The sequence below is a fragment of the Pundamilia nyererei genome, unplaced genomic scaffold (genome assembly GCF_000239375.1).
Source record: "Pundamilia nyererei isolate P.nyererei 1_Seehausen unplaced genomic scaffold, PunNye1.0 scaffold00190, whole genome shotgun sequence".
NCBI lineage: Eukaryota > Metazoa > Chordata > Actinopteri > Cichliformes > Cichlidae > Pundamilia > Pundamilia nyererei.
The window spans coordinates 824,624-836,864 of record NW_005187591.1 but is presented as its reverse complement, the minus strand read 5'-3'; the positions used below and the strand labels follow the sequence as shown (position 1 = coordinate 836,864).

At 39.8% G+C, this 12,241-nt stretch overlaps 1 protein-coding gene across 1 annotated transcript in view; it reads right to left on the bottom strand.

Moving 5' to 3' along the window:
- Positions 1-245: 245 nt before the first annotated feature.
- Positions 246-12,241, bottom strand: part of nalf1b (NALCN channel auxiliary factor 1b) — an 88,902-nt gene continuing 76,906 nt past the window's right edge. Inside the window, exons 2-3 of the mRNA XM_005747186.1 lie at positions 3,334-3,505; positions 246-1,077 (exon numbers count right to left, since the gene is read on the bottom strand). Of these exons, the coding sequence (XP_005747243.1) occupies positions 776-1,077; positions 3,334-3,505 (474 nt within the window). The 3' untranslated portion in view covers positions 246-775. The remainder of the gene's footprint in view (positions 1,078-3,333; positions 3,506-12,241) is intronic.

Here is a 12,241-nt window from a genome sequence, read left to right as displayed (position 1 = left end):
AAATTAAGGGTAAACTGTAAACCTGCGTTAAACACTGTATTTATTATGGACATCAGAACCACATTCAAAAAAGTCAGTGGTGTTTAATGAGATTGTGGCCATCAAAACACCATGGCAGAGCTAAGTGACATCTGAGGGGGCCTCCATAAAAATCATCTGCTGTACCAGCCTGTTAGGTAGACTTTTGTGTCCGCAACACACACTCCTTCTCTTACACACACATGCTCACACGCACACAAGTAAATCTAGAAAACGCACACACAGACAAACTTGCAAGATATTCCTCTTTTTCTTTACACGTTGTCTGTCTTATTTTGAGGCAGACACATTTCCTTCCTCTATGAGAGACTCAGAAACAAAGACAAAGGATGAACATTAAAAAGTGAATATGATTGTGTTATTCCATAGTTAGCCAGTGCAACACAAACCAATAATTGGAACACAGTGTAAAAAAGCGTAGTGAGAGAAACTCAGCCACGAGGAAGCTGACCTTCCCTCTCAACAAAGGCTGTGGCATTGTCCCCTTTCCCTACAGAAGGGACTGTTTGAACCCCGCGGTATGTCTGTTTGTTTAGTTATTCATTTGTCTTGATTGATTCCTGTGTCTTTTAATATCAAAGCGTCCCACATTTTCCATTTGCCAGAAAGCGTTGCAGGATGTCCACAGGCGTACAGCTCCAGCCGCTCGCACAGCTGTGGCTGTATTTTTCCACATCGGTTGCCATGGTGAGGGAATCCCCCACCCCAACAACCTCACCTTCTCCTGGCAGCTCTATCACTCCTCGTTGGCAGGGCTCTCCTCCAGAGGCGTGATGGTGGGGAGGCCCAGTCCTGTTGCATTGTGGGATGCTGTGAGGCTGGCAACAGTGTGTAGGAGGACAAGGACCAGCAGGCAGAGTTTGAGCCGGCTGTTACACAGTCTGCAGGCTGCTGAGGAGCTGAGGGAGGTACGGTGCTGGCATGGTGGGTGAGTTCTTTTCAGGGTCCCCCGGGAACGGTTGTCTGCTTTCAAGTACCACCGTACGTCACAGCACTCTGCATCTGGGTCCACACCTGATGGATAGTCTTCCAGCAGCCCTGGAGGTTGTTTTTGGGGTTGGAGGGATGTAAAGAAAAAAAGAGTGAGAAATGTACTTTTCTGTGTAGCATTTTTAATAAATTCATACTTGTTTTTGCTTCTTTCTTTTTTTTAAAGCAAAAGAAAGAAAAAAACGTTTGCTGCTTCCTGTCTGCAACCTACCTGCAAGAACAGGAACAATGTAGTTACTGCCTGTCTCTGACAAAGCCCCCATTTTTGGATTACAGTTGACACACATATGCATATACAATGCAAAGACACAGCAGATAAAACTGAAAGAGCTCCAGAAGCTATAACCCTCTCCTATAATCAGTCACTCCCGCTGTACAGAGCACATATTTAATTTGCTGCCTCTGGTAAGAAAAAAAGTCCATAAACTCTTCTGGATCCATAAATACTCATTAGTGCAAAAATGTAGTTATTAACCAGCATCCAAAAATATTTACTGAATGTGTATTAGTAACTTCTAATTTATTAAGGCACAGCAAAAACAAATAGATGAATAAATAAATAAATACAGTTACCAGCTGTTTGAGGAGCATACTATTTTCTTTTTAACAGATATGTAAAGTATATTTAAAAAAATTTCTCCAAATAAATTGTTTTAGAAGGGGACGAGAAAAAATGGAGCGAGAGAAAACTTTACATGTTACTTTACTGTTTAATGTTACTGATGTTGGGCTTTTTATAAGACACATTGACATTGAAAAGAAAAGAATACTGGTTTGAATTTACTGTGGAAAAAACGGCCATATTGATTGTTCTTTATAATCATATATGTCTCAGTAAAAACTGCCACAAACTGGCAACTGATTCATCGCATCTTATTTGTCTCTGTTGTAAAGTAACCTCATGCTCAACATGACCACCAGAGTGCAGCATCAACATATGATGTCAGTGGGGACTCAACCCACATAGAGTTGTTCAAAGAAAAGTGCATCATGCTTTAATCCTCTGAACTTTTGGCATCTTGGGGCATCTGTCGCTCGTCACAGAGAAGAATCAGAGACTACTGGTTGATTATCTTCAGTATTTGTTCCTGTCAATACCTCAACATTATGCTGCTGTCATGGGAACCAGAGGTGATTTGACTAAAAATTAGGTTCTGCTTTGTTAATTTATGATTGGGTTTCCTAGTTAAACTGAAGCAACTCGAGGGCTTCTGGTTACGTTTCAGTCATCAAGGCTGCAAGATCCCTGTTAGCTCTTAGATAGCTTGACCTTAAATATATATGTAGATCTTCAGTTTGTATTTGCATTAGCATAATATACACAAGTTAGTGGAATAAAAGGTTCCGATTTAAAATTCTTACAAAATGCACCTTTGTTGAACAGCAGTATGTGGGGAAAAAGTGCTTTTTTTTACATGGTTAGCTATTATATTATGATTTAGAGCAGTGCATTAATAAAAAGTGCATTCGGTATTGACACACACCAGTGATAAACGTGTTCCCCCCACTAGAATCTTCTCAGGAACTCAGTCTTTCTAACAGAATAAACAGGCTCTCAGTTTCTGGTGAGACAGTTCCTGTGCCTACTCAGGAGGTAGCAGTTTCTGAAGGATAAGAGACTGTCGGTGATTGGTCAGCTAAGCACTCTCATTCATCTGCTGTTTTTTTTAAACCCTGCTGCTGCAAACACCGATCAGGACCATTAAACAGAATCTGGCATTTTTTCCAGTGGACGACATTTTGAAACATTGCTTTAAAATCCCAAAGACATGGAAATGCAAATCACTTTTATCCCTTCGGATGGCTCCGGTACATTCACGTCTCACAAATGAAAGCACCTTAAACTTTCACTGAGAAGCATTTAAAGCGCCTTGTATTGTGCAGGACAGACGGAGCATATGGACCTATTGTCTCAGTGCTGTAACGTGCAGCTGCCTCGTGGAGCTATGAGTAATTGGCAGCAATTTGTTGTTATGGTGTATCTCCCTGTCAGTCTGATGATTAGTCAGAACATCCTGTAAGTGTAAATTCATACGTGTTTTCTGCCTGTTCTTCTGCGGTTGTGTGCCTGAAGGATTACTGAGTGAAACGCTAAGCACATGTGCTTACTCTTTGTAATCAAGCTGAGAGCGTGGCCTGCGGTAAATGAAGTAGGTGGGAGGTTAAAGGAAATTGATGTGTGGCTTTGAATCCCAGAATAGCAATATCTTAGCCCGAAATTTCACTGAGCACCTTAAAGCTTAAGCACACAGGATGAAATTACAAACACAACAATATATCAAATTCACAATGATTATTTTGTACCTGTGCATATAAAACTGGGGCTGCCTCCGTGAATGAGATCATCATTGTCGGGCAGGACAAAGGGGCACCGCTGTTGCACCTCCAGGCAGTACTGACCACAGGGGATTCGATTGCTGCAGTGCATCTGGGTGGTCTGGAAGTACTGAGAACACAGCCAAGGCTTATAAACCATCTAGGTGGAAGACAGAGAGGTGAGAGGATATTGATGAGTTAGTAAGGCTTTTGCTGGATGACACACACACACACACACACACACACACACACACACACACACACACACACACACACACACACACATGCTCACACGCTTGCATTGATGTGAATCATCATGACCTCCACATCTACTGATCCACACAGGAATGAGCAGATATCCTGGCGATCCTGATATCCACTGTTTGTGCTGAATTTAGTTGTTGCTGGGCAGTCATCACTTTGTCAGTCAATACTGAGATTTGTCCAGTTATGTTGAAATTGAGTATTGCTCTGCACTGAAACTGCACCTTTAACTGCTCTTATGCGAGCAGCAGACAAATGAATACCTTTTAAAATATTTGCGCTCCATTAAAAACAAAAAAGATAACATGCATGCTTAAATTCAAATATTGTGCCAACAAATTACTGTAGGACCATCACCAGCAAGCTTTAACACAAAATAGCATGGCTATTATCACTACTTGTACAATATTTGGGTTGGGAACACCATGTGTCTGTTTATAGCACTGACTATATAAAAGCCTTTTTTACAGTTCTCAGAAATTCAAGTGTGCTAAATGTGAACCGCACTGAAAAAGAATGTAATAATATAACATTTTTTTAAAGATAAATTTGCTTTGTTACACCTAACGCTGGATGAAAATGGTGGGTCTGCTTTGCATTTACCTGTTGCTATGGCGAACTGTAATGATGGAGCTCCTTTGATAATAACGTTTTTCATTCGCCATGCACGCACTTAACCCAGAGAGAGTAGAATCAGGGTTGATTTAACTGACTCTGATCAGTCGTTCTGCAGCTAAAAACTGGTATTATTTGTAAGCACGGTCGATAGAAATCAGTTCGCAAACACTCCTGTTTTCGAGCCACAGTGTAAAGTAGTCATCTTCTCGGGCTAGCTCAAATACATGGAATCTGGTCAAAGCCTTATACTACATAATAGGGCTGGGCCATATTATACCGTTCACGGTAATACCGGTATAATGTTAGGCAACGATAGGAAAATGAAATATCGCGATAGAATATGAGTAAAACGCGCATGCGCAGTGCCTTTGTTTTCATACGCACATGGCCGATTGTTGAGTGAAACAGATGAACCAGAATTGGTTTGTAAAAATGGTGCAACTTCAGTGATGTGGAACTGGTTTGGTGTTTGTCCGTCAGATACACGACAAAACACATTTTTTTGCAGAACATGCAAGCAGCCGTTGTTATTGTCGTATTTGTCGGACTAAGATGCTCTTAAATCTGGGAGTAATCTGGCTCCTTAACCCCCCCCCTTCAGGTCAAACGAACACTGCAGCATCACTGAGAGTTAAAAACTGTCTAAATTCTTTCATCTTTAATAAAACGATCAGCTCGCTAGTTTCGCTAGTTACCTAAGCATGATATTGCATGTTCTGACTGAGAGATTTCTGAAAAAATTCAAACGTACAGCTCTGCTATCACTTCCAACATAAATGAAGACAGGAAACTAAACAACAGTGACGTTTGTAGGGTTACTGAAGTTGGGCTAGCTGGTATATAATGATGTGCTACGTAATCGCTAGCGACACAGCTATGTTAGCATAACATAAACAGTGAAGCTGGAGGATGAACACTAACACTTTTCCACTTATAAAAGTTAACGTGAAGGTTCCTGATGGTTAGAGACAAATGCAATCGCATGGCAGGATGCTGTAAACGGACCAAACTTCAGTCAGGAGAACAACTGAGATAATCCATCCACAATACGAGGTTAGTCATTAATATACTGCAACAACATGGGAATAGAGCAGCTGCCAGAGAATTCAACATTAATGAATCAATGGTACAGAAGTGGAGGAAGCAAGAAGAATGAGTTTAATAAAGTTTGATTTATCTGACTGCTTTGTTTCGCTTAATGTGCCTTATAATCCCGTGCACCTTATGGTCCGAAAAATACGTACTGCACACTGCAGTTTAATGTTGCAAAGCACCTCTTTTTAACTTCAGTGGATATTATACATGGTTATGCTCAGGATATGTCAGCCCATTTCTACTGGAGATGCCTTTTGGTTAAACTTTCAGCAAGGAATTTGCATTTGCACTGTTACATTTTTATAAAGCTTTAACGTACATAAAAACCAGCTTCTTGTTTAAGTGAAAATAAATGGAAGGTTGTCTTTTTGCGCTAGTAATGTTGTGGAGTTGTATTTTGTCTTGCATCAATTATATCGTCAGTTATATCGTTATCGCAAATTTTCAAATATATATCGTGATAAATATTTTTGGCCATATCGCCCTGCTCTATTACATAATGCTTTTGCATTGGCATTGATAAAAATGTTCTCGCCCATTTTCTCTGCTCAACAAGTGCACAAGTGGGGAAGAACGATTTACCTAGCACATTATTTTATCTTTTTTTTTTTCATTTTATAAGTCGGTCGCCTCATTGTGTGGTACTATCACCTGCAGCAATTAGATGGTATTTCCTCCAGCACCACTCCAGGGACTATGAGGCAAGCTAGCACCTGCTGTGCACTAATCATCACACCTAAAAGCAGTGCACCAAAGCACAGATCATATCACTTGTCCATGCAGACAGAATATTTGCATGTTGCCAGTATGTATGTGTGTGTGTGTGCCAGCATGTATAGGTGTAGGTATACATGTGTGTTTATGATATATCCAGATTAACAGTAAAGAGTGTGTTGTGAATAACAAGAAAATATACCTAATATGACTAATATCTGCTTTTCAAAAGTGATATTAGCTAATATACTGTTAATTAGATATACAGATGAACACTAGTCAATTAAAATGTCCTTTTCAGTTCAATCAGGAACAATACGGCCGTTTTGTTCCACTACATTGTATTTTTTTTTACAGAAAGACCTGGTTTCCCAGCTGAATAACAGTATTGTAGATCAAGCATGCCCAGCCCCAGTGGGAATGGCACTCCCTGACAGCAGCATCCTCCCTCAGCAGGACAGTGCACCATGACACACTCAGAATGATTCGAAGAAAGATTCACAAAGAGCCAGAGCCTGATGTGCACAGGACCAAAAGGATCTGCTGCTAACATCCTGTGTCCAGACAGCAAAGGACATCCTCAGAGTGTCCAGTGTTCGTGCCCTGACAGGCCATGCTGTTGGCTTCAATAAAGGGGCTGCCTGAGGTAACTGCTAAACCTGAATAATATTTTACAAATTTGGTGTGAATATTAATATAAATTCAAGATAAATAAATAAAAAACAACAAAAGGCAAAACATGCGCCAACATTGCCCTTGTTTAAATAAAGCTAGCAAATATTTCATACTTGGGGTGGGGGGATTAGCGTCAGTCAGAATGTCGCATTTGTTGTGAGAAGAGATTATTTTGTTTGCTTCTCAAATATTCTTTTAAGTTAAAACATACAATCTGCAATATAATGATGTTGAATCAGAAATAACATGATTAAAAAAGCCCGGATGGTTCCACCATTTGCAATGCATATTTCAGACTGAGATGTAAGTATTGGTGAATATGTTCACATTCATAGACACTATGCAGTAAACTTCTCTCTGCACTAATACTTATATTTACAGCATGAGGCTTTTCATTGATACCACACACACACACTCACTGTCCTTCTCTGTCACCTGGTAGAGCAACAAAAATATGGGCACGTGACCTTGAGTCCTATCTTGCACACATTAAGCTAATATTTCTAATATAATAACACATTTTATGCAAATTTATGTGCATTTAAATGAATGTGCATATTCTTTTGTACAGTTTAGATTTGCTTACACACTAAAGTCATGAAGGTCTATCTTCAGAGAAAAGAAGACCAAAGAGTCCAGTGACAGATGGTACAGCCCCCGGAGAGACCTGATGTCAACATCATCAAGCCAGTCGTGGATGGCATTAGAAGACACAAACAGTTGAGACAGCCTAAATTGAAAGAACAACCTTAGAAGAACCTTTAGTTCATCCTGTAGCTGCCAGTTTGGAGAAATAAAGATAAACTGGATGCCAGGTTGCCTCTCATTCAGCGATGTATCACATTACATTAACAATGTAAGAGGCAATGAATGATAAGCAGTGTCTCTTTTGGTATTCATGATACATTTTCCCTACTCAGTAGAATCTGAAAAAACAATGTTAAAGTCAAGGTCTGTCTGGTCATTTGCACTGCATCCCAAGCATGAAGCGAAATCAAAAACTAAAGAATGTATAGCACCAGCGAAGGAGCGACACCATCTGAAGTGCCTTCAGAAGAAAAGTATAGTAAGTATAGTATAAAGTATAGTATAGCTTATTTGTAAGACAAAGGACAGCAGTATAGGTTAGATCTAGGTGATACCAACACATACATGGAGACCTCTAAACACATCAGTCAGCAGAACAGCTGCCAGAAACGCAGGAGATGTGACAAATGTGGTGTAAGGACTACAGCAGGCTTTGGCCCTTTGCCACACAGTTATGTCCGTTTGCACTTAGTCCCAGTTAGAGCAGCCTACTGCTGTTGCTGCATGTGAGAGCTCTACTCCCTCAACTATGAGTCTGCAGTGGAGCTGTGACTGGTAATTTATCATGTCAAATCGCAGAGTGGAAGGAAGACATAGCAAGTGAAAGCGATAAGGAGAGCAGTGTCTTAATACAGACGGTGGTAGGATGGACTCTTTCTGTCCTTTATATAACTTCTGTGTTCTCTCAGTCCCCTTGGGGAGCGAATAAAATACAGCCTTCTCTTCAATCACAGGCTGTTAGTTAGAGGTCAGCCAGCTGGCTCTCAATTTTTTTTTCCATCACTTTGCACATGCAAATCTCTTATTCAAGAAGTTTTAATGGTTTTCACTGCGTCATCTCCCTTTGAGCATGTGCCACATACAGTCTCACAACACACACGTCATGGTATACATTTACAAAAAACATAGCTGGACTATTGCAATTCATTAATATCAGGTTGTTCTAAAGGTTCTCTTAAAAGCCTTCAGTTGATCCTCAATGCTGCAGAAAGAGGACTGACAGGGACTAAAATGAGAGGACATATTTCCCATATGAACTTCTCCTTATTGGTTTCCTGTTAAATTTAAAATCAAATTTAAAGTTCTTCTCCTCGCATACAAGGGCTCGAATAATCAAGATAATCTGATCTTAAAGACCTCATAGCATCGTATCACCCCAATACAGCACTTCGCTCTGAGACTGCAGGCTTACTTGTGGTTCCAAGGATATTTTAAACGAATAAAGTCAAAATCAAGTAGATGAAGAAATAGAAGAAGAAGCAAGGGAAAAGAAATACACTCAGTGTCCACAATTTTTAATAACAATGGTAAGTAATCACGCTCTACTTTTTCAAAATAAACTAAATCCAGCTAGTTAATTATAATGCTGATGGCCTAATGGCAACAGCACTCCACCTCCTAGAGGCAGAAAGTATCATAGAATGAAACAAAATAAGACAAAATATGACTCTAAATATTTCTTTGTAATTAAAAAAAAAAAAACATTAAAGGGACTGGAGTTACAAACGATAGTATGAGAACTGAGGCGTCACAGCAAAAGTTAGCTGTGTTTCTTTCCTTACTATTGCAACAACACATCATCAGCAGGGTAAAACTAACCTGTCTCACTAAACCCAGCTCATGTTCCCTATTAGTGGGTGAACAATCCAGCGCTTGGTGAATTCTGCTTCTAGTCAAAGCAGGCTGAAGATTGGCTTCTAGAATTTGAAAAAGAAACTATAGTAGATTCAGTGATTTTGCCCTTCATCTCTGCAAATACGACTCAACTATTTTTAAAGAGAAAGATCCATGCCGATCCCTCCCCTCCACTGTTTTACTTGCCTGTTGGTGATCTGCAGAGTTGAGAGTCAGCTGTCTCCTGAATTGAATTATTTCATTACGATTAGTCTAATAAGGTTGTAATTGATGGAAGGCCTTATAGCCTGCCCCGTGGTATTAGTTTTAAGTGGCCCCGGATGGCCCTGCCTTGTCAGTGCCTTGTCTTTAATGTTTTATCTGGACTTGTGGTTGCAGCTGAACTGCTGACAGGGAGACTCAGGGAGTTTGTAGCAACAAACCAAATTGCTGCAACACATTCCTCTTTAAACAGCAGTGCAATGCAGCAGATACGCACACAAACATATTTGGGGTCTCATGAGCAGCTTTGTCACTCAACTACCAGCTTTTCACTGGTTCATTCCATTTAGGCTCTCTCATTTTATCCTCTCTTCTGCTTCATTTACTTTAAATTATCCTCATCTTCAATAATAGAACAGTTGGGGACAGTATAATAGCTTATAATTTGATTATTTTCATGTTCGATCAAACTGGGAGCACAGGAGTACAGTAAATAGCACAAAGCCATGATGAAGATTAAGTGAAGGCTCATTGTTATAGAAACAATCTTTTTCTCTTTCTTTTGCACTGGCTTTAATTGATTGTCATCCAGATTTTGTCTCCAGTTTTCGGTACAAAGAGTGCAGAAAGAAAACACAAATGCACCATATTCTCTTTGGATATGTTAGAAAAACTAGAGCTCAAGTTTAAATGGAATAAAACGATATACCGCATACAGACCACACAAAAAAATCCCATATCCTGTAAATTCAAGCACATTTTCTACTTTAGTATGCTTTCCACATTGTTGTATGAAATGAGCAGTCCATTCAAGAAGTGACACTGGGGCAGTCAGAGCCATAGAGGGTCAAATAGAGGATATTCTTTAGTAGGAGCTAGCGTGTAAGCTATTCCCTTAGTTCCTGCAGCAGCAGCAGAAGCAGCAGCAATGCCTCATGGGACTCCCATGATGACATGGAGCTGAAGGGTAAAACAGCAAAGGTTATGCCAAATATAATCTGTTAAACAACATGTAACACAGTGTAAAGCAAACCAATGGTCTCTGCAAAGAAAGAAAGCGCATCTATGATCAGTCTAATATGACTGCATTCCTATTATGCTACAGTATGTGCATTTCCTTGTATGTGCACTGATTTAATTCATGCATGCATACTGACTAGCCTGCGGCGTCTCTACCTGGCAAGCATAGAAACTATGTCAGTTGCAGCTATGTAGAGAAAATATAACGTAACTAATGATCTGAACGACAAGACATTAAATAAACAGACACGGTTAGCAAAGGCGTTAGAGGAGCCAACAAGAATGTGACACAAAAGCACAAACAAGGCAGGCAGCAGACTGAAGCCCCATCACAATCAGTTGATTAAAACCAAGTAGAAAGCACTCACACAACTCAAAGAGAGTAGCCTATTCAATTACATTCATGCTACATTTGAATAGCTGTGTGGACACTTAAGGGCTGGTTTCTTAACGATCTGCTTGTTGTTTTCGGCGGGCCCACTATGGTACAAGCACATTTTCACATCCACACACAAAATTCACCATCTCATATCTTTTAAATATGGGCTGCTCGTTTAGAAGACTGCAGTGCTAACGTAATTACCACACAGCAAGGGTGCACAGTATTACATTAAGGGAGGTTTGGTTTTTAAAAGGAAGAATAAAGACACTCAAACAAAGAGAAAGAGAGGGCAGCTGAGGTAAAAAAAAAAAAAAGGAAAAGGAAACTACAGACGGTACAAAGTTCACCAGGCTGTTATGCTAAGGAAATTTGATAAGCCATATTTCAATGCAAGCGTAATGCTCAGTGAAAAGGGAAAACTACAACACACATTATGAGCGCTGAATCATAAAAAAGCAGCACTACAGGGTTGTATGAAAAATGAATGAATGAAAGGTACGGTCATGGCAGTGTCTGAATTAATAATGACAGAATTTATTCCATGCAGGAGGTGTCACTGACTTCAAGAGTGTGTCAGGTGCTGCTCTGCACCTTCCGAGCGTCCCAGTTGATCCCGTTCAGGTAGTTTATCGGGGTGTCGCCGCGTCTGGACAACTTGATAAATTTATCACCAAGCTTCCAGCACACACATCGTGAATAAGAACAGTGCTAGAAATTGTGATAATTTTTTGAGCAAAGAGTCTTTCGTTGGAAGTGTGTTAAGGTGATAACTGCATTAGGTTTGCTAGTCTCCCTCTCTGTCTGCTGTAGCTGTGCTTGCTGTGACCCAATGGGAAGTGGAAAGAAAAGCAATCAGAGTAATTTATGTCTCAGCCTATTTAACTAGGTTCACTATCAAGCTATTTTTTCTTTCTTCTTTTAATCTGGAACCTTCCGCTCACAGGTTTGAGTTAACGTTTTAGGGTTTTTTTTGCATTGTTTGCACGTACACATTTCTGACTACTCTGCATCCAAACGTCATTAAGACTGAATTTATTGCTACTCTTTCTCTATTATTTTCTTTGTGTGCTACATTTTGTACTATTCCTTTGCTTTTATTTACCAAATGCTGATCTTGATCTCTGACCCACCTACAATCAACACAACAAACAAAACAGTTACATAGATTTAATTCATTACATACAGGTACCTAAAACAGAACCAGAATTGCCTCTTTCTCTGTTTATGCTGCCAACTCTATTGGGTTGCAAAGAAAGGACAGCAGTGAATGCAGTATAATGTAAGTAGTGAAGATTTTGAAGGAAGTTAATTGGGTGAGCAAAGTTGATGTAAAAAGATATAGAAGACATTAGTTGTGGCATGCAAGGACTACCAGGAAAATGCTTTCACAGAGTGTTATGATTGCAGACTGAGGTTGGGCTTTCCTTTTTAATATAAAATTTCACCAATTCATCTTTTTACCCTATTAAAGTTGAAAGTATGAAA